This window comes from Pezoporus flaviventris, unplaced genomic scaffold, assembly GCF_033815535.1.
Source record: "Pezoporus flaviventris isolate CSIRO_AGI_PZ_B2104156 unplaced genomic scaffold, CSIRO_AGI_Pfla_v1 ptg000083l, whole genome shotgun sequence".
NCBI classification, from domain to species: Eukaryota; Metazoa; Chordata; class Aves; order Psittaciformes; family Psittacidae; genus Pezoporus; species Pezoporus flaviventris.
In genome coordinates, this window is record NW_026892631.1 from 6479572 (window position 1) to 6501254 (window position 21683).

The 21683-nt window shown below is 42.9% G+C and overlaps 1 protein-coding gene across 3 annotated transcripts in view; it reads right to left on the minus strand.

The window, feature by feature from the left end:
- The window catches only part of FBXO11 (F-box protein 11), a 76637-nt gene extending 58864 nt beyond the window's left edge, over positions 1 to 17773 (minus strand). For 2 of the 3 annotated variants that reach the window (XM_061475367.1, XM_061475366.1), the window contains exon 1: positions 17259 to 17773. In XM_061475367.1, coding sequence (XP_061331351.1) covers positions 17259 to 17367 — 109 coding nt within the window. In that variant the 5' untranslated portion in view covers positions 17368 to 17773. Of the gene's footprint in view, positions 1 to 11328; positions 11528 to 17258 lie in introns of those variants that run through there. The other variant, XM_061475368.1, reaches the window with a different exon arrangement.
- Between the last annotated feature and the right edge of the window lie 3910 nt (positions 17774 to 21683).

Here is a 21683-nt window from a genome sequence, read left to right on the forward strand (position 1 = left end):
TTTCAGCTGAAGGAACTGTTATTCGTACATTCTTCCCAATACCAACCCTTCCCACACCTAGAGACAGAGTTCTACCAGCGCTAGGTAACAGGTATATGTCATTCTAACACCTCAATTGACATGTGGGCAATGTAGCAGCCCATAGTACTCAACAACAAAGCAGCACATACACAGGCACCACGTAGAGAAACACTCCACAAGCTACTCTAGGCCTCACATGCAAGAGGCTGACAGCTCCTTTAAGCAATATATACCCATTACTTTCAATTAAACATACAGAGAAGCAATTCAGATATATCAGGGCTCCCATCTGCTACTAAGCAAAGCAGACAGCAATAACATGAGCTACTTTCTGATCAACTGCATTAGTTAAACACAGTTACCTGACTGAAAAAAAAAAATTAAACATTAAACATTTATAACAACCTAGACTGGGAGAGTAAAAGTCATATTTAGAGCTCAGCCCAGATTTACTGCCAGGCAGTAAAGTGTTGAAAACATATAATTAAGCATACACAAACCAGCATTATGCTAACAAGACTTTAAAAGCAGCAGTTAGGTAAAAGACTAAAACCATTCTTCATTACAACAAACTCTCCTATATTCCAAGGGTGAGAACCATTTACACTATACATGGTGCTACCTATTAGTCACAAAATGTCAGCATTCCTGCAGACAAAGTGAAGAGCTGCAAGATAACGTAACAGGTTGAGAAATCTGTTAATCATGTTCCACACTTGAGAGCTAGTGCCTTCAAACTTAAAAAGCACAACAAAAGAAGTCATTTCAAAAAACAAAATCCAGTTTGACTACTTCAGCTTAGATTTTTAGGCTAAAGAAAAAAAGCCTTAAAAAATATATTTTGTGGTGTTTTGAGAACAAATGGGAAAGGAGAGAAGCTCTCTTAATAAAAAGTTATGAACTATGGCTGAAGATCTGCAAACCTTCATATATAACACTGTTGGGAATGGAAGAAAAACCTAAAAAGGGAAAACTAGAACCAACAGAGAGAGCAACCAAGTTGCCAATGATAAATACCAAAAAAGATCTGGTTTGGTGCCCCTGGAGAAACACAGAGCTGCAGACATCTTGAGTAAAGAGCAACTTCTATCGCACAAAACCTTACTGTGAACTAGTGTTGCTCACTGTAAAGACACTTGAGATAAAGAGAAGGGAAGGAAAAAGTTGTACCACTGTCCCATCCTCCCCACTCATCACCACAGAGACAGGAGACCAATGTGCATCAAAACACAAGTTAACAAAAAAATAATACCAGGACTCCACAGCCCTGCAATGGGACTGCCTGAGACAGGACACCATGGCTGCCACCATAAAACTGTCTCTAATGCATCCATTACGAAGTGTGGTGCCATAGTAAAGATCAAAACCAAAGCAGCTAAATCGTGGACTTGAATACTCAAAATACTGACAGCATCAGACAAATCCTTTATCAGAAAACATTACACTGGAAGTAATTTTGAAAGTGCCACTGAACTTTATTTTGCCATTATAAATGAGTACAAGAGTTTGCCAATGTCCTTTCTGGTCCTCACAATTATAACATTTTATTCCACATCACTGTATTTTTTTTTTTAAAATCAACTCTAGTTTTCAGAATTAAGAGTACAGAGAACTAAATATAATTTCCTGGAAAACTGAAGCAATTAAGGACAAATGCTTCCATCACATCTGAAAACAAAGAATGAAAGTCTCCCATCAAAAATTTGCTTTCACCTGGCAAATTACATGGTTTATGTAGGACAGGTCTATAGAAAAATTCCTGTGCTACATAAAATGAGGAGATGCTTCAGACATGTCCTACTGCATGTTCATAAGACACCAACCTTAACAGCCAAGGGCCCTACCAATTATTTTTAAACACTGGAAAGGCATAACCAATACTTACACAGACTTCGAGCCCAAACCAGTGTCTTTTAACAGTACAAAGTCACACCTATGCCCTTTAATGATCTCTAGGCTACTGGATGCGGTAGAAGCATGGGGAGAAGTGGACAGGACACACATACACCAAGCTATCACCATCTTTATAAAGGTCCTTTTAGAGCAGACAGCAACTGGTTTAAGTTAAAGCAGGCTAACACCTGCACCAGACCAGACTGAGGACTAAGAATCCATTTTTAAAGCAGTGCTGCTTCCTACCCTCTACCTGCTGCATATTAGCTGGCTGTATGGGATGAACAAGTACCAGCAATCAGACTTATGCAAGAGCCAATGTAAAATGCCATCCTGGGATGCCCTGTACTTCCCCAAACTAGTAACCTATCAATTCCTGCTTGGTATTGAATAAAACCAAACCAAGAAAGCCAGCCAAGAGAGGAAACACTACCCCCTCTCCCAATAAAACAAGAAAATCGAAGTATTTCAAACTAAAAGCCATATATTGTTTGACTGCCAACTGCAGGGTTTTCTCCAACTAGTTTTTCTCAACAATTACCTTTCATAAACCCACACAGCCTTCCCTAGATGAAATGATGTTATTAGTGTTTTTTCTCCCCTCTCTGCTCACAGCAGTGTCCATATCAATTGAAGCATTAAGAGTTCCTATGTCCTTACTTAGCAGCCTGTAAGATAAAGTTTCTAAAGGACTAGTGCAAAATCTCAACATTTGAATCTTCCACATGATCCTTTCTGTAGGTTGTCTCTCAATCTACTTCCTTCAGTATTTGTGCTTTCACAATATAACACTGCATTTTAGTAAGAATATATTATTTTCCTGTGCCACATGTATAGTTCAGTGCACCCACAAGCACACCTATGGCTTCACAGCTGTAACATTAGGGCTGTATCCGAAAACCGCAAGAAATAGTCCGTAAGGAGACAGAACGCAAGTTAGAGAAATGTAATTTATTCTCACAGAAATGCCCACTGCTCCTCTTGGGATTTTTTAAGTTAATTGCACAAACAATTAAGACAACCCTCACTCTCTTCCTTACCCACAAATAAGGGCTCTGACTGACACACAGTGGCAAATTAAAAACCCCTAAGTCTGCCAGCTGAAGCCAGCCTCAACCCTGCCAGCTGCCCCTTACAACACAAGTTGTTGCCCCAATGACAGATGGCTGCACAGCTCACATGGCAATTCAAGAGCAGCTCCAGTTTTCAGCCCAGCATAATTAAGTCGGCCAACTGCAATTCCCATTTTCCTTAATATGCCGCCCTAAAAGATTAAAACACCACCGCAACTGTGTCTTGAGCTGTTCAGTGATCCTCACCTTGAACAGGGATCAGCTGGGAGCACAGGACAAATGATAAGAGAGAACAACTCCCTATTCAACCAAGCGGTTTTTATCTTGGGACTAGCTGAGTATTAAAATAAGTCCAGAAAAGAGACTGCATAGCTTAAAACTAGCCTACCAACCACAGGAACCCAAGAGCATCATGTTCAGTTCTGTGCTTTGCAACAGATGTGGTTCCATGATAAAATTAAACCAATTTAAGAGCATGATACTTCCAACACAGGAAGGAAGAAGCAAAGCACCAGTGAGAAAAATCCCTTCTGGTGGTCATCTGCAATTACACTGCTTAAACCAGGGGCGAACCCATGCCCTGGTGACTTTGGGCAAGTCACATCATTTCTTTACACTTTCATTTCCCACCACTGGTGTCAGAACAATGGCACTCCATGAATCCTCAGGTGGGCAAGGAGGACACCGATAGACACCACTGACAGCCTACAAGACACAAAAGTTATACAAGGTAAATATTGAAATTGTTAAGACAAAGGGGATCCTTTACCAGTACATCACTAGAATCACTGTAAGAAATGGTAGGATAAGAGACATTTCCCCACACTTACTGCAACCCCAATGTAAGACCTTAAGGCAGAAAGGAAGGATTAAAGCTGGGTGCACTGATGAGGATCTTTTTACATCACTGAATGCCAGAACAGCTCTTTCCAAAGTTAACTCCTACAAAAATAAGGATTTCTGTGAGGTTAGCAAGCCATAGAATCCCAGACTGGTTTGTGTAGGAAGGGACCTTAAAAGCTCATTTAGTTCCAAACCCCTGCCACAGGCAGGGACACCTTCCGCTAGACCACGTTACTCCAAGCCCTGTCCAACCTGGCCTTGAACACTGCCAGGGATGGGGCAGCCACAGCTTCTCTGGGCAACCTGTGCCAGTGCCTCACCACCCTCACAGGGAAGAATTTCTTCCTAACATCTAATTTAATGTCCCCTCTGCCAGTTTAAAGACATTCCCCCTTGTCCTGTCCCTATATGCCCTTGTCAAAAGTCCCTCTTCACATTTCTTGGCAGTCTGTTCAGGCACTGGAAGCTGCTCTAAGGTCTCCCCTGATCCTTCTCCAGGCTGAATAAGCCCAACTCAGGAACCTTCTGGAGTAAAAACTGATCCTTTGCCTCACTCCACCCACTGCATTACCCTTACCAGAAATACTGAAAGAATAAACAAAGAATCACTAAGTTACTCTTCTGGAAAAAAAAAAAAAGTTAAACATGCACACATACATGAATATTTTTACAATAAAAATACACTAAAAATGTAACTTCTTATTTAATTTAAACCCCCAAGATCAAGCCTTTTACAGAGACTCTCACTAACAGAAATTTTATCTAGATGGAGAGACTTTGCCAGCTAGGTTTGGAGAAACAGATAGAGAAGAATTTTGCCTACACATATATGAAAAATACCTGATGGGGAAGAGGAAGAGGCATGCCTTGAGAGGAAAGGTATCACTTACCTGTATTAATAAAAAAGGTGTTGGGTTTCTTTTGTTCCATTTTATTTTTTGTTCATTTTTTTTAAACTATACTACAAATTCAATACAAGCAGGATTTGGGGGTACCAAGTTCTCCAATCTTGCTATTCTGACCTACCCCTCTTTGCCCCTTTCTTAAACCGCATTTCAATTTCACAAACTAGAGGTATTAAAATTACTTTTTGGTAATACATTCAGTCACTTCTGCAGTAATGAAGAATTTGGGGGAAGACAAAATATATCCCAGAAATCTTACAAAAGAAAACTTCACCAGGCTCAAGCAGCTCCCCCAACCACCGTAACGCACACACAACATTTCTGTTACTGAAAAATACAGCCTTTCTGGCAACAGGATCCTACACAAATCTCTTAAGAAAAATCATAGCGAATTTTTAACATACAGGATATACACATCATTTTAGTGACTACATCTCTACATCAAAACAACACAAAAACACTAAACACAGAACATTTCTTCAGTTTTTCTTACTATTTAAAACTTGCTCATGTTGAAAGTGGTAATTATTTCTACCACTCAACTGACAAAACCAGTTGAATATTTCTGCCTTCCCCAACCATTACAGTACTACTTCAACAGACTATCTGTTTGCCAACAGTGGTTGTCCAGAGGAATGCTGGAGTCCAACCTTGCTGCTAAGGAAGGTGGCACCCAAACTATATTTAGTCTGAAATCACTGTGCCAAACTCACCAGGATTTCACAGTCTGTTCAGTGTTTGAGCTACTGGTCTTGACTTCATGCAACTGTTTAATTTTTCTAAATCTTACACACAAAAAACATTACACCAGCAGTTCCTAGTGCTCTCTGAGATCTTGGCCATTAAGGTGACTGAAAAAATGAAACAAACTATGCAGTCAGTCTGCTAGGATTTACTCAGGAGCATAGCAATGAACCCACTCTTGCAGCACCAGTGAATGGCAGGTATTGCTTGGTAGGCCTTTCAAACAGTTAAAATTATTTTTTTTTCATACACTACCTATTTTCAACTTCCACTGTATTTTATCAGCATAAGAGCAACCCACAGCAGAGTGCACACTCAAATCTTCAGTTTCTTGGAAAATTTGTCCACAAAGACATTGGCTGAAAAATTAGGTAAATGCTGAAATGGATCTTAAACTAGATTACCAAGTATCAATATTAAAATTTTCAAATAAAATTTGCTTTAAAATTCATTTTCTGTTCTTCTTTCCCCCACATTTTTACAACTCATCAAGTCATGGAATGGTTTGGGTTGGAAAAGACCTCAAAGCTCATCTAGTTCCAACCTCCTGCAATGGGCAGGGACACCTTCCACTAGACTGGATTCCTCCAAGCCTTGTCCAGCCTGGCCTTGAATGCTGACAGGGATGGGGCCATTAAGTTAAAGATTAACTTAACACTTCCTTTATACTCGCTTTTTTTATTTTCAGCCTGTGTATTTTGGAAGCTATAGCTAATATCTATACTAAAGCAAGAAGCCCTTAAAAGATAATGTGTTTATTTCAACATCAGCCTGACCAATATTTTCCTTTAAGATTACCTATTAATGTTATTTTGTTTTTAACTGATAAAATACATTCACCTTTCTAATATTTAACACTTGTAACATTAACAAACTCAACTGTCCAAATGTTACTTAGACAAAAAGGGAAATCCAGCATCACATCAACATAGACTTTATTTTGAGAAGAGAGCTGCATTAGACACCCACTGAACCCGCTCAGGTGTGCCTTTTACAGTTACTTAAACCTTTTAAATTAAAGTAAAATTTGACAAGGGCCAGCATCCACACTGATGCTGTCAAGCATATCAGCAGATTGTTGATCACAAGCTACTGATCAAGAAGCAGGCACTGCTAAATTTCACAAGATACAAAAGGGTCTAAACTCATTATCAAGGGGCACCTGAAATCATTCAGGTATTACCCATTATCACAATCACACCTATTCTTCTTCTAATCATACAGACAGCAAGAGTAGCCCAAAGCACTTCTCCTTCCCATTGATGCTTAGCTAGCCAAAGGCCTGAACAACTTGTGTTGAGGGAGGTTCTCTCAATAACCATCTGCATCACATCCCTTAGATATTCAATTGCTATATAGCTTTGCAGAGAGTTAGAAGCAGAGAGGAAGCACCAAATGGATGCAAATAAAACAACTCTCCTGTGCTGGAAAATGCACTACTCATTTTTATATACTGCAATCACCCTCAGACCTTCAGTCTTGCAGCTTCTGAGGTCGCAACGGATGGAGCTCAACTCCCTGCTCTTGACTTGGACAGCTGCTGTCAATACAGGTCAAAATGGAGTGAAATTCCAGAGTAAACTCTGGTTTAAGTAACTGATTTCAATGACTGCTGAAGAAGGTGAAGGGACAGAACCTTTCTCCCAAAAGAGATGGTCACTGATCTTGCTATCTTCAGAGAAAGGTGAAGCATCACATCTTGCTAAAGACTAATATAACAACCATCTAAACAAAGTTGTTATCCTTCCTCCTTCAAGACAGCAACAACTTAAGGAAATAGCAACCATTAATTTGAAGAGCTACTACACACAATTTAAACTGATGACCCAACAGCATTTGGGTCATCTTTCTGGTTTCTTGTTTTCCCAATAGTCAGGAAATGCTTATTTGGCTACAAAGCAGCCATTTTCATAGAATCACAGATTGGTCTGGGTTGGAAGTGACCTTAAATATCAGCCAGTTCCAACCCCTCTGCCATGGGCAGAGGCAACTTCCACTAGCCAAGGTTGATCAAGGCCCTGTCTAACCTGGCCTTGAACACTGCCAGGGATGGGGCAGCCACAGCATCTCTGGACAACCTCTGTAAGTGTCTCACCACCCTCACAGTAAGGAACTTCCTAATATCTAATCTAAATCTAAGCTATTTCAGTTTAAATCCATTACCCCTTGATCTCTCACTACATGCTGTTGTAAAACATCCTTCACCATATTTCTTGTAGCCCCCCTTTAGGTAGTGGAAGCTGCTCTAATATCTCCCCAGAGATTTTCTCCAGGCCGAACAAGCCCAACTCTGTCTTCACAGGAGAGGTGCTCCAGTCCTCTGAGCATCTTCATGCCCTCCTCTGGACTCCAACAGGAGCTGCCCTCAGCTCTTAGAATAATTATTAAAATCATAAGCTTTCCTATGCTTCTGCAACATTAAGTTTTCACAAAAGGTACACTGACAAACTTTCACAACTATTTATTTCTCAAAGGACTACAGCATGTCTGCACCAAGACTATGTCTGAAGGGATCTGAATTTCAAGAAAGAAAAAAGTCACACTTTTCCACTCACTTTCCCAAGTACAAGAGGCTTGGGAACTGTAAATTGCCCAAAATACCTCCTAAACATTCACTGGCCAAATAAGAATGAAAAATGGGGAAGGAGCTTTATTTGTTTGTCATATACACATAAGATCAGTAGTGCAGTAATTAATTAACCAGATTTAGCTGTGGGAAAAGGGAAGTGAGGTAGATTCAAGAGCAATTCTGAGTTTCTCTTTGGAAACCTTAGAAATTCAGCAAGACACCAAAACAAGACAGCAATATCCAACTACTGAAAAGTATTTTTCCATATGCATTCAAGTAGTATTTTAGATTTTTAATAGCTATCCATTCTGGTTCACCAATAGTTATGTATTTACTGTCACAAAAATCAAACTGCAAATAAGAACTAAGCACTAAAAAGGAAATCAATTGTTTTACCTTCCACATCTTTCAGATCAAATTCAAGTGCCATTTGTGGTCAACAGGAATCTTCCAGCTGGCTGGGATTTCAGTGTGCTTTGAATCAGAACATCCAGAAGCATTACAGCAGTGTTAGAATGATTTCAACTACCAAGCATCTTCCGAAAGAACTCAAAGCAAAACCCACTTATATGTGGATACTGTGAAATAAATTATTTACTCGTGGCATTTTAAAATGCGCTAACAAAGCTTTCATTAAGTTCTGCTGAAGAAAAACACACCTGGCAATTGCAATAACTGACTGATTTTCAGGGTAGCATCTTTGTAGTAATCCCTCCTTCAGCAAGGTATAGACTCAAACAAGCAACAATAGAGGAAACTGTGGTGAAGTCCTCATCTTGCTGTTGTAGAGATACACCCAAACTAGCTTGGGGACAGAAACTGCATTATTGTTTTAGCCAAGGCACTCCAGCAGGTCTAACAATCCATGTGGAGAAGGGAGTGCCTTGAAAGAGTGTAATGAAAGAGGGTCAAGCTAACTCAAATTACCTTCCATTTGCCACAGGCTAAGAGCATACACATGAACAATTACTGTGAATCAGATACCACAGATCAGCTGACATATGGTAACCTGTCATCCTGCAATAATCAGTCCAAATACGAAGATAGCCTGAAATTTTGACTGGCTGCACAGCTGAAACTCATTCCTATTCACAGAAATAAAGAAGACTAAACCCTCCAACCATTACTTCTAGATGTGTAAGCTAAAAACAAAGCAACAGAAGGGAACCCGCAAATCAAAGCCCTTAAGGTAAACAGGCTGTTTCCAAATACTACAAACTGGGACTACCAAAAGGAAACAGCTACTGTAACATGACCTATTAATGTTAACCAGTCCTTTGGTATAAAGGCATGCACAAAGCATGACCATGAGACTGCAAAATCAGCTCTTCTGCTGGTCTGGACAGTGGTTATTTAAAACAAGTGTAATAATTCCAAGTATGGCTGTTGGTTTTTCCTTGTAATGGCAATTCACAGTAGAGCAAAACCCAAGCTTTTGCTTCTAAACCTCATTCCCAGGAGTACTTGTTTCTTTATGCTGTGTTTGGGAGCTACGAACTAAAGAGTTCTCTGGAACACAAGGTGGTCTATACTTACAGTGACTTACAGCTAGAACAACCCACATCTACTTTTACTGTTCACCCCCAGTACCTTCCCTGCCCAACAGCAATATCTGATAAAATGTTTAACTCTTTTAAAATCAATTTTCCCTAATAATTACGAAACCCATCATCAAACAACCAACCCTCATCCAAACAGCTACCTATGCTCAACAAAGTCAAACAGGACAAAAACTGAGGAAAAACTTTACACAATTTCTAATGACACTAGACTGGCACTTACCTGGTAGAGCTGAATCAGGTTTTTGGAACACAAAGCCAGTTGCACAAGATGATAAACACTATTATTATTTTGACATTGGAACACTAGTAATACCTGGCATGCACTGGAATGATATATCCACAGCCCCACAGCCTTCTGCAGAATAAACTGAGCAGACTCAAGAAAATACAGCTGCTTAACAGAAACAAACCTAGGAGCCCCAGCAACATTTCTAGGCAAGCAGTTCCAGCTTCTGGAACAAAGCAGTGCCTAAGCTCTCACATTTAAAAGATCAGGAGGGACCCAGCAAACCTGGCAACCAAGTGGAAACTGCAGGTTTCTGTTACAACAAACAGTAGGATTCATTGTATGTATCATAGCACATCTCATGGAACAGAGCCATGGCAACATTTTGAGAGCTCCTCTCAAGCGGACAGGACCATCGCCAGTCGCTGTGCAAGGCTTCAGCCTCACGCAAAAGCTAAGCTGGTCTAAGGGTTACCTGCAAGGACGAGGAGCAGTCCCACTTCCTCCCACTCCCTGCTGTGTACCTGATGACCACCTCTCTTACACACTCATCAAACTCTGCAGTTGGTTAGTTCAAAGCACTAAACAAGCAGATTCAGATTACTTTGGAAGCTCAGTTTCCCTGGGGATCTGCTTCAGGGAGCTACAAGGCAGGGGATAAGAATGTGGGGCTAGAGGCTGAAATAATGGGATGACCCCTTCCTCTAGCAGCCAGGCTCTGAAATTACTTAGTTATCTTGTCAAAATACAGCTGAAGGAAGTATCTCAAAGGACAGCATAAAAAAATTGTCCCCAAAAGCCTCCTAGAAGAACCGCATGGTTTGCAAGTGGTCATTTGTTGCCTGTCTGTGTCCTCCCAGCTTCTACATATGGATGAACAACATTTTAGAAACAAGCAGCAGGATAACCAACAAACCTTAGTTATTGAGAAGAACCACAGTAACCACTATGTGAGCTTTCTTTTAAGAAGTATTCCAGATTCAGAGATTTTAATCACTTCAAAAGAAGTCCACTAAACTTTCCAATAGGAAATACAATTTAAAATAGTGGAAGATACCTCTAGCATATCATCTTTACTTCAGAATGTACATCTAGATCTCACTCTTCTCACAAGAATTTAAGTCGTTTTTAAAAGTAACAATATATTTTAAAAGCAGGATTTTTATAGATGCTTTCTAATTTAACTGTATGTTTTAGCTTGCTTTCTTCCCCCCCGCTCATTTAATCAAGAACTGAAAGACTCAAACATCCCAGGCTGTATACAAGTACTATAGCTTAATACCATGAACAATAATAAAAAAATCACCCAGGCTATATACAGATACTATAGCTTAATATCATGAACAATGATAAAAAAAAAAAAATCACCAAGTATGTCTCTCCTCCTACTCAAGTGCTAAACAGAGAAACACATCAGCAAGAAACAAACAGAAGCACTTAACAACCAGAAAACACTAACAGATTAGGAAACAACAAAGTCAACTGAACAAACCTTTCATTTTCTCAATTCCTGTTAATTCAGTCATGTTTTCCTCTTGTCTTTGCTTTTATTGTCCACACAATGCACAGGCCTGATTTACTTCTCCAACACCATCTGTTATAATACATAAGGCTAAATCCATTTAATCAGCACATCTAGATATCCTAGAGAACCACACTACCTCCTCTTCCTAACAAACCAAATGCTTCACAGCCACAAGCTGCAAGAGGAAGTTAAGTGCTTCCACAGGTGACCCACATTTCAATACACCTGCATACTCGTTCCCCTTCCAGAAGGGACCCAGGCTGGAGGGTTGGCCAAATGAGTTGTGCTTGCTGCAGTGCCAGCCCCTATGATGATCCCACTGTGTGTATGTGCAGAATCATCGTGCTGGACGCAGACACATGCACACAGCAGTCATTCTGCACAGGCACTGCCAATTCAGTACTTGCCAGCCACACCAGATTTGCCATGCTGGTGAGGAAACTGCCAATGTAAAGCAAGCTGCCTAAGCCTGACATTCCCAGTCAGCTGATGGGCTGACAAAGCATTCACAGAGCTCCAACCCTATGTGTAGACATTAAATCTTCCATATCCAGTGCACATAATGTTTATTACGCTTAATGCCCTGCACACCTGCAGTAAAAGCCTGGCACATGTTGGGCAGCCTCAGTCTACCTCAGTCTAACTGGGAAGCACCCAAGCAGGAGAGGGGCATAACCTTCTGTTTATATATATATATATATATATATATATATATATATATATATATAAAACAGATCCATCAGAGAGATGCATGAGGCTTTATTACCTCTCTCCTTAAACTACCGGGCTCAAACCACCGGGCTCAAAGTCTTTTTTTTAAACACATTAACCGAATTAAAAAATATTTGGTACTTCTGGGAAACTAACAGTCTTATGAATTACCAAAATATACTAAAACTACAGGCAATGAACATTACTGTGTATAGCAAGAAAAAATACATTTGATTTTGATCTCTCCAAATCAAAGAGAAAGCTTTAGCATAAATTTAGGCACTTATACTACATGAAGGACAACAGAAGTACCCGGACACTCCTTTGTACTCATGATGTGGAACCCAGCTCTGGGCAACAGAAGTTGTTCTTGAAGTACCAAGTTTATAGATTCTGAACTTTTATCTGAAAGGAAGACTCCGGAAACTTTTCACTGCAGAAACAGGGAATACATATCTGTATGTAAATATATCTCTTCCCAACCCAGGACTCTCTATCAAGTAATACAGAAAAGCCTGAATTAGATTTCTTTCCACCTGGAGCAACTGATGCCTGACTTCTTGTCTTCTTGCCATAAGGGATGATCCTATAAAAACTGAAACCAATTTAGTTATTTTGATGCAAGTCTGGGCATTTGCTTCAGAATAAGAGTTGTTTAATTCAGTTACTATTACAGCCCAGCACATGCCAATATAAGCATTTTGTTGCACATAATAAAAATAAATAAATATAATCATGCACATGCTTACACACATGCACTTGAAATAGGGCCAAATAAAGACTCTTTAACTTTCCTGAGATATTTATCTCCACATTACAAAATTCAAGCCTTGTGAGCAAGGAATCTACTTGAGCTTAGTTTCTACATGTTTTTGTCTTACACAGCCTAACCTACTCTTTCTCTCAGTACTTGGAGCCCTCTACAGACAAATGACTAATTCAATTACCTTGTGTGCTGACAGGCCAGCTGGTCTCTGCTTCTTGGCATGGGTAGGGAGTGTAAGTTAGAAATGTCTTTCTCTCATTGTCTTCTTCCTATGCCCTGCCAATAATTTCCACAAAACTTAAAAACTTCACACCCCTTTGTCAAATGGGGTTGAAATGAGCTAGCAAGTTCAGAGGCTGCAGAGTGACAGACAGTGAAAGTCTTGTTTTCTTTGGAAGACAGACTGGGGGAAAAACAGACTTGCAAGGTAGATTTATAGGCTGTATGTATTAAATACGCTCCAACTCCAAAAGTATTGACCCAACTTAACCCAATCTAAACTGGAGCTGCCAGTCCCACCACACCCACAGGAATTCAGTGTTATCCCTCCCATTGTAACCGGCACTTGTCCAAAAATCAACCTGGGGAAAAAAAAAAAAAGGCAATCAGTTAAGTGTTTGGCACAGGCAGCTCGGGAGCCAGTTCCCTGCCTTGTCACATGGACATCACGTAAAAGGAACGCACGGGATTGTGACAAACGCAGCTGCCATGGTGCTATGCATTCAGTACTACACAGGATCCCATCCTAAAAGCACTTAATACTGGACATAAAGTGCAGAACCTCATTAGTAGCCTATCCAGTAATGTTCTGATGTTAAAAAGCAGCGCACAGGCACTTATGTAGTTCTTATTTTGAGAACAGGAACAAGAAAAAATAAAATCGTGTGTGACAGCTCCGAGGCTGACAGTTTTAGCTGCACTCTGGACAAGATTTTTTTTTATTTATTTATTTAAATAACTGCCTAACCTTGTCTTCTTCCTAAAGCCGTAGCCAAACCTGGATGCTCAAGAAAAATAAAATAGCACTATAAGCAAACACAGACATATTTAAATAGAGACATCACGCAGTCCAGATTTCTTTTGGGTAGACCATTGTCCTGAAGAAAATGAAAGGACCCATCTATTCTGTAACCTTCATGCAGAATTCCAAAACCACAGAACAAACCACTGCCAACCCCATTGGTGACCGGGGAGAGATCAGGAGGGAGAAGGTAAAACAGAAATGGTATAGTGTAGCTAGAGTGGCTAATTTAGATGGAGGGAGGTGTGAACAGCAGAACATAAGGCAAAACATCTTGGGAAGTATATCCCGATGACATCTCATCTTGCCTGTACAACACAGTGAGTTTGGGGAAGAAAAATTTGTTATCTGCAATCACAGGGACACAATCACTGTTTATCAATGTATAATATAGATACCATGATTATACATTCATGAGATCTTCTCATACTACATATGTAAAATACATTTAAATGAGAATTGCTTGACAGTATAAATCACAGCTTTGCATGCATAAAACCCTTATAAGGAACACTTAAGCCCTTTCATGACTTCTATAAAACCATTTTTTTCCTAGGGATCTATTTATTAATAACAGAAGTCATAACTCAATTTTTACCCAGTGGTGAAAACGTGACAGCTGTTACACAGTTGCAAAACACTGTATTTATGCAGCATTAAACAATAAATAAACCTCAAGACCTAGTACACCTTTTACTAAGCAATCTACTTCCATGATATGAAACAAGAAGTTCCACAGATTAACTACGTCCTACGTTATCAATTCCATTCAATGACATATGTACTTATAAGTGCTGTGCTGTAATACGAAGGAGGAAAGAAATTTATAATAAATAATATTTTTTCTTCATTTAATCACAGCTGCACTCACATCATCTAGTAACTTTTTTAACAGATTTAAATCTGAGTTTAATTGAAACCATTTCCTAGTAACTTACACTGCATTTTTGTGCAGCCTTATTTTGCGATGACCTACATTGCTTGGGAATAAAGGTGAAAAAAGTCACCACTGACTTGTGTGGTACAGTCTAACCCTAATATATTGGTTTATAATTTAGTAGCATTATTCACCATCCTTTACAGTAACAGCCCTGCACAAAGCACTCAAAGTCACAGGTAAAACTGGCACTAGCTTCCAGATATAGTGGATTAGACCTTGGAAGTTCCGAGCCAGGAATAGGAACTGCACTAGAGACAACCCAAATGCGGATGTAATGCTAATGACAAAAGACCCTCATGCCGTTTGATACATTTCTGAGCAAGTCAGACCTAATGCAACTGACCTTCAAAACGCAAGAAAAAACATCCGTAATTCCTGCAATCTGTGGCGCTTGATTTTGTAATAATATTTTGTCATATTCTGGTAGACGGCAATGATCAGTGTAAAAATAACATAAAATTAGGTAAATATAGAGTTCCACAAAGCATCAGAATAATACAAAGAAATTGCAGCCTCATATTTTAAGAGAAAAAAAAAAGTTTCTGCCTGTATCTTTAGCAAATTAATAACATACGAACAGCCTGAGACAAGCCATCCAAGGTAAAACTGAATAATCATAGCATTTAATCCATAAGCACACCTTTCCGGATGCCTTTTAGAAGTTTTATTTTCATCTGTTTAAAAGTAAACTGGGGGGTTGAAAAGAGTGTCTATATTCTGTATATGGAACACTGATGGTGAAAATCCTCAGTGCATGTCATTGAGAGGAGGAAGTTCTTTTGGGGTTTTATTTTTGTTGTGTTTTTTTTTTTATTTAATTTTTAAATGTCAATATACCAGAGAAGTCATTTTAATGATACAATTACTGAAGATTTTGGAAGGTTTACACAAGACCCATAATTGGGCAAAAGACATCACATCCTCTGGTTATATACACAGCAATCTGGTCCGGGTAACATTCTTTGCTCTGACCAATGGGGGGGGGGGAAAGGGGGCGGGGGAAGGAAGAGGAGGGAGGGGACGGAGACGGGGACGGGGGGAGGAATGGAGAATTAAAAATACTTTCTCAGATTAAATTTACTTCATTCGCTTAAAATGTTTTGATGGCTTAAAACGCACTAAAACGTTAGTCACGATGCATCTCCGTAGTTAAAATACCTCATTCTCGATGTGATATCCTAGATACTCAAACAAAAGACATTCAGATGACAATGAAGGCGGGTTGGTTTTTTTTTTCCCTTTTCTTTCTTTTTGATTTGAAAAAGACATTTGTACATCTTAAAACTGCACCACGGATCAGTCTCCTTTATCATGCCAGAGTTGTGACAGCGAATGCATGAAAAATTAAAATCCAATCCACCAGATAAGACATGCAAAATGTCTCCTCCAATCCCACCCCCATCTCGCCTTCAAAAAAAAAAAAAAAAAAGGGAAAAAAAAAAAGCCAGCCCTGTACAAGAGGGAGCACACGCACATCGTACCCCCGAGAGCCATGGGAGCCAGGGCTGAGGGGCCGCCAGCCTCTGCATACCACCCCCCCCGTACGCCTGCACTGGCAACCCGGGCTCCATTCGGGGAGGGATCGCACCTCGCCGTTTCCTCATCCCCTCAGACAATGGTGCTTTTCCCCCATTAGCTCCGAATTGTCAACATTTTTACGCTAGGCCCCAGCCCCACCGGCGCGGGCGGACCCGGCGGGCCGCGCTAAGGCGCTGGGGGCCGCAGCTCCCCGCTCCGTTCAAGCCGGCCCGGGGCCGCCGGGTGCCGTGGAGGGGGCAGACGGGGGTGGTTGCTGAGCTAAATAAATGGCCGATCAGCCGCGGCCTGCGCCCCCCCGCCGGGCGCTGTAACCGAAGCCCGGGAGCCGAACTGCGCAGCAAACATTGCGCGGCGCGGCGGGCCGCGGGGCCCGGCGAGACCCGGGCCGCCGCCCCCGGACACCATTTCGCCACGGCGGTGAAGAAGGTGCCGGCGCAAGCTGCACCGCCCCCCCCCCCCCCCCCCCCCCCCAGGTCCGCAGACCCCCGGGCGCCGCTCCCCCCGCGCCTTCTCTCCCCTCCACCGGCCCCGGGGCCCTGCTTGCCGCTCCCCCAGGGAGGCACCGGCTGGCTTCCCCGCAGCCCCCGGGGACGGGGCGGGGAGTTCGGGGAGGGGTGGGGGTCGTTCGCCCCGTTCCGCTCCCGAGGGGGCCGGTGGCGATCAGCTCCCTCCCTCCCCAGCAGGCGTGGGAGCAGGGACAGGGAAGGGGCCGAGCCCCCGCCTCCCTCCCGCTCGGCGGCAGGGCCCGGCGGCCCCGAGTCGGGGCAGAGCCCAAGCCAAACAAAGCGCGGCCTGAGCGGGAGCCAGGGGGTGAAGCAGCCTAGGCTTTTCCTGCCGGTGCCCGGCCGGGCGCGGCGGGGCCCCGCGCCGCCAGCAAACCCCGCGCAGGCCCCCGCTCGGCGCGGCGGCGCCTGACTTACCCCGATCCCCGGCGGCGGCGGCGGCGTTGTTCCTCTCCTGCTGCTGCTGCACCGGGCGCGGCCTGGACACTCGCCTGGGTCTCCTGTTGGCGGCTCGGACCGAGTTCATTTGCCGACTCGTGTGGGTGGCGGGAGGGGAGGGGGGGAATCCTCCGGCAACCGGTGCCTCGTCGGGGACAGGGGGGAAAGGAGGAAGCCCCGGGGCGGACGCCTCGCAGCAGCGGGCAGCAGGGAAGGAGGGGGGGGGGGAGAGAGTCTCCAGGCGCGGGTCCCGCCGCTGCCGCCTCCTCGCCGGCTCGCTCGAGAGGCAGAGGAGCCGCCGGCCTCTGGCTCTCCCGAGCGCTGGCTGTGGGGGACGATCACACCGCGGCCCCCGTCCCCAGCCCCCCCGAAAATCCCTCTCTTAAAGGAGCCCCGCGGTCCTGCCCGTCTCAAGCCCGTCGCTGCTCCGTGGCAGGAGGAGCCATTGACACTGCCAGAGACACACACTCACAGGGAGGCAGCCGCTGGTGGCCGCACTCCGCCAATCACCGCTTCCCACACAGCCGGCCCGCGGTTGCGCAGCCAATCCCCGCACCGCTTCTATAGGGAGCGGGGTGGGGAGGGGCGGGCGAGCGGCGCGGAGCGGGGTGGGGTGGTGGAGCAGGATATAAAGGGTCGGGGCGGAGGGCGCGGGGGGGGTTGTGCCGTGTGGGGTGAGGCAGGCGGCTATGGCGGCGTGTGCTGGGGGCGTGAGGCGAAGCCGCGGGAGCCGGCCGCGGGGCCTGGGCCTGGGCCTGGGCCTGGGCCTGGTAGGGCCCCGCGCCGCCGGATCCGCCTTGAGGCCAAGGGGGCGGGCCGGCAGGCGGCGGGAGCGGGCTCTGTGAGGGTGGCTCGGGTGCCTGTCACGGGCCGCTCCGCACCACGAGTGCCGCCGGGGCCGCCGCGGGTAGCCGGCCGGCAGCAGAGGGAGCGTGGCGGGTCCTGATCGCCCGCGGACCTCTGTGAGGCCGTGTTTGCTGAGGGAGGCAGGTGGCACTGCCTCTCTGTGGGCCGGGTAGCCGGCCTGGAGCGGGGGTCAGCCGTGGGACGCCTTGGGCAGGGGGTACTGGCCTACTTCGGTTTATGTGCACTAACTGTTTGTTTCTTCGCTGGTTGTTAACAATTTTTTCACTCAGGGAATCCACCTATTCTTTGGTCAGTGTTACCTTCTGCTAATGCAGCAGTGTACTACCAGCCTTGGGCAAGCAAGATGATTGAAGCTTTTCCTGCTCTATTATGTTTGTCATATGGGTGCTTAATAATTTTTCTGCTTTTAGGCCACAGCTGAAGTTAGCTGTGCTCTTCTTCTTTTACAGAAATTACTTAATAAAATAGATGGCAAGACCCAAGCAGTAAGGAAGCTCTCTTTACAGGGTTGCTTTGGAGCCTGCTTCTAATGCTTCAAAGGTGGGTTTGTGTGTAGTCCTGCTTAAAATGACCCCGTGGAATATGTGGAACTAGGGCTTGTGTCTGCTCCTGAGAACCAAAAGTGTGTTATCTGGTATGAAATGTAAATAAATAGTTGTAATTAAAAATACATTAGGCAGGAGCTTGTTGAAAGCTGACAAATGAAGGTGTAACTATAGAAAATGACAGCTTAAAAAAAAAACACTTTAGAACCACTTGTTTATTCCTCTAAAGTAAATGATAGTGAAATTGTACTTTTAAATTCATATTGGACCAGAAATAAACGTATGAAAATGCTCACAGTAGCTGTTAAGGAGCATTTCTTACGCTTAGTATTTTGTTTCATTGAGGAATGACTAGAGAAACAGTGGAGGATTATTTTCTGTGCCTGAGAAAAGCAATTCTTAACACCTCTGGTAGCAGGAGAAGAAATAATAAAGGTAAGCACTTGTGAAAAGAACCTCATAGAATAAATATCATCACTCTGCGGTTAGTTTCTGTCAGTTAAGGATGCTGGGGAGGGACTCTTCATTAGCAACTGTAATGATAGGACAAGGGGTAACAGATTTAGACTTAAACAGGTGAAGTTTAGATTGGATATAAGGAGGAAGCCCTTTAAGGGTGGTGAGGCACTGGAATGGGTTGCCCAGGGAAGCTGTGAATGCTCTATACCTGGTGGTATTCAAGGCCAGGCTGGACAGAGCCTTGGGTGACATTGTCTAGTGTGAGTTGTCCCTGCCCATGGCAGGTGGGTTGGAACTAGATGATCTTAAGGTGCTTTCCAACCCTATCTGTTCTATGCATCAGTAACAATTACCAGGCCAGTGTACTGAACAGAGCTGTACAAGTACATATCATAAAAATATTTTTCTTCTGATAGCATTGTGAAACTGCTTTAACTCTTGAATGGGAACAATGACCATACCCAAGAACCTTGCTGAACTTAGTGTCATGGCTAAGGATTTTCACATCATTAAAAACCCACAATCTTTAAAACACAGTATTTTAGTAGCTTAAGTGCATTTCTGTGCAATCGTTTTAGTTGTGCTTTCTTTACCAGGATCTAGCAAATGAATTCTTAGTGTCACAAGGCTACCTGAAATTGCTCAGTATTGATGTACTCCAAACTTTTAGTACACTTCAGTCTTTGAAAACCTGTTCAAGGATCAAGATGGATGGTGAGCTCATTACCACCTAAAACATGTAAGAATCTAAAGTGTCTAATACTTGGATAAAATTTTATTGAGAACTTTAATCAGAGCAGGCTTTAGACTTGCTTAAAAAATCTTGAACTAGTTTGAACCCAAATGACCACTTGGCCAAAAAAAAAAAAAAATCCAAACAAAATGCTTATTGTCATTAACTCCTTAAGGGGGTAACTTGTGTTAAGGACATGATGGAGAGAATCTAGCAAAACTTACTGTAACTGAGAAAAATGTGAGAAAACAACAGGTCCCATATGTCATCTCCCAAGTCAGTCTTTAAAAGGTTATACTTAGCCATCCTGTGCCTCTGTTTCTGTACAGTCTCTGGGAGGAAAAGAACTGTTCTATGATGAAAATGACACGGGGAGTCCAAACTAACATTCAGGCTTCATTGTATTGACTGCTGTGGAGATGCTTTAAGCTATCCTGTATGATGTGCTAATAAGCCTTTCCTGAATGTGGGGGCAGTTCATGCTGGCAATATAAGTTTGCCTTTGTCAAGACAGCTTTTTCCTTATTTAAGTTGGGAAGAGAGGGGGTGAGAAGTGGATCTAAACTATACTGTGATTTTTTTGCATAATTGTTTGCAATGTAAATGCTTGCTAGACTGGTTATGTTGGCCACAAATCACCTCTTGGTGACCCATGAACAACTTCACATTATAAACAGAGAGGCATAAGACCTGGGTAAAGAGTTTGCTTGGAGCATTTACAGCATAAGCAATTTTGGCAGAGTTGTCAAGTGCTAGCTCATCATATTGAGACTATCTTCTAGGCTGCACTGAACTTCAATGTATATGTATTTAAACACTAATGATACTTGATTCTCTGTATGTAAATGGAGAGTTGACTGCTGCTTTGAAGAGATCACCTTCCTTCTTTGTGGAGGAAAGGATGCCACAGAGTGCTAAGCAATAACAACAATAACTTATTAATTATGTGTTAACATAGAATAGTTAGAGCTTTGTAGCTAATGAGGCCGCTTCACAGAAGTAGTGTGAGTTACAGTGAAGGAAATACTGATACAGGGCTTGCCATCTCTTTGTGAGGGCAAAGGGGAGAGGAGCTGACTTGCTCTAAAGGCAGTTAAAGATCCGATCAAGATAGTGGAACAGGTAAGTAGTCCTTTTCTAGAGTCTCAGTAGAGAATAGATGAGAGACTAGAGATGGTGGGACCATGGAATAAGTAGGATTGGCAAACGGATGTGGGGCAGTGTAAACTGTTATGTCAGCAAGGCTGCTTCTGGCCAGGGTGAGCTCCAGGAATCTACAGTTTTATTCTCTTTAATGTACATACCTACTAGCAACCTGAAAAGCCTTGCTTCAGAGACTCTTAGAAATGCTTTGAATGTGGGACAGCTTCATGTAAGTTGTGGTCCTTACTTGTCCTAAGGATACGAGTATTGCTTTAACAGTTGATCAAAAAAAGTGTAGGATAATAGATTTTAGTGAATGGTGATCTGTGGATTGCTTCTAAGGGGCTCACAAAAGGTAAGAAAGAACAGACTTCAACTTGTACGTGATGGCCTAAAGCTCTATTTAAAGATTGTTCAGAAACTGCAAATTAGGAAAAAAAAAAAACCTGAAGAAAGAAACCCCACATTGCTGGCTTGCAGTTAAGTGGAAAATGTGCAGTAACTTTACTGTAAGTTAGTTTTGCTTCCTAATGTTTGTGAGAGAACAAGAAACATTTTGAGGGCATTGTTGCACTTTGTTATGCAAAGCCCGCTGCAGTGCCTTTAGCTCATGGGTTTGACCAAGAAGGACAAGAAGTCAGTTTTTATAGTGCTTTT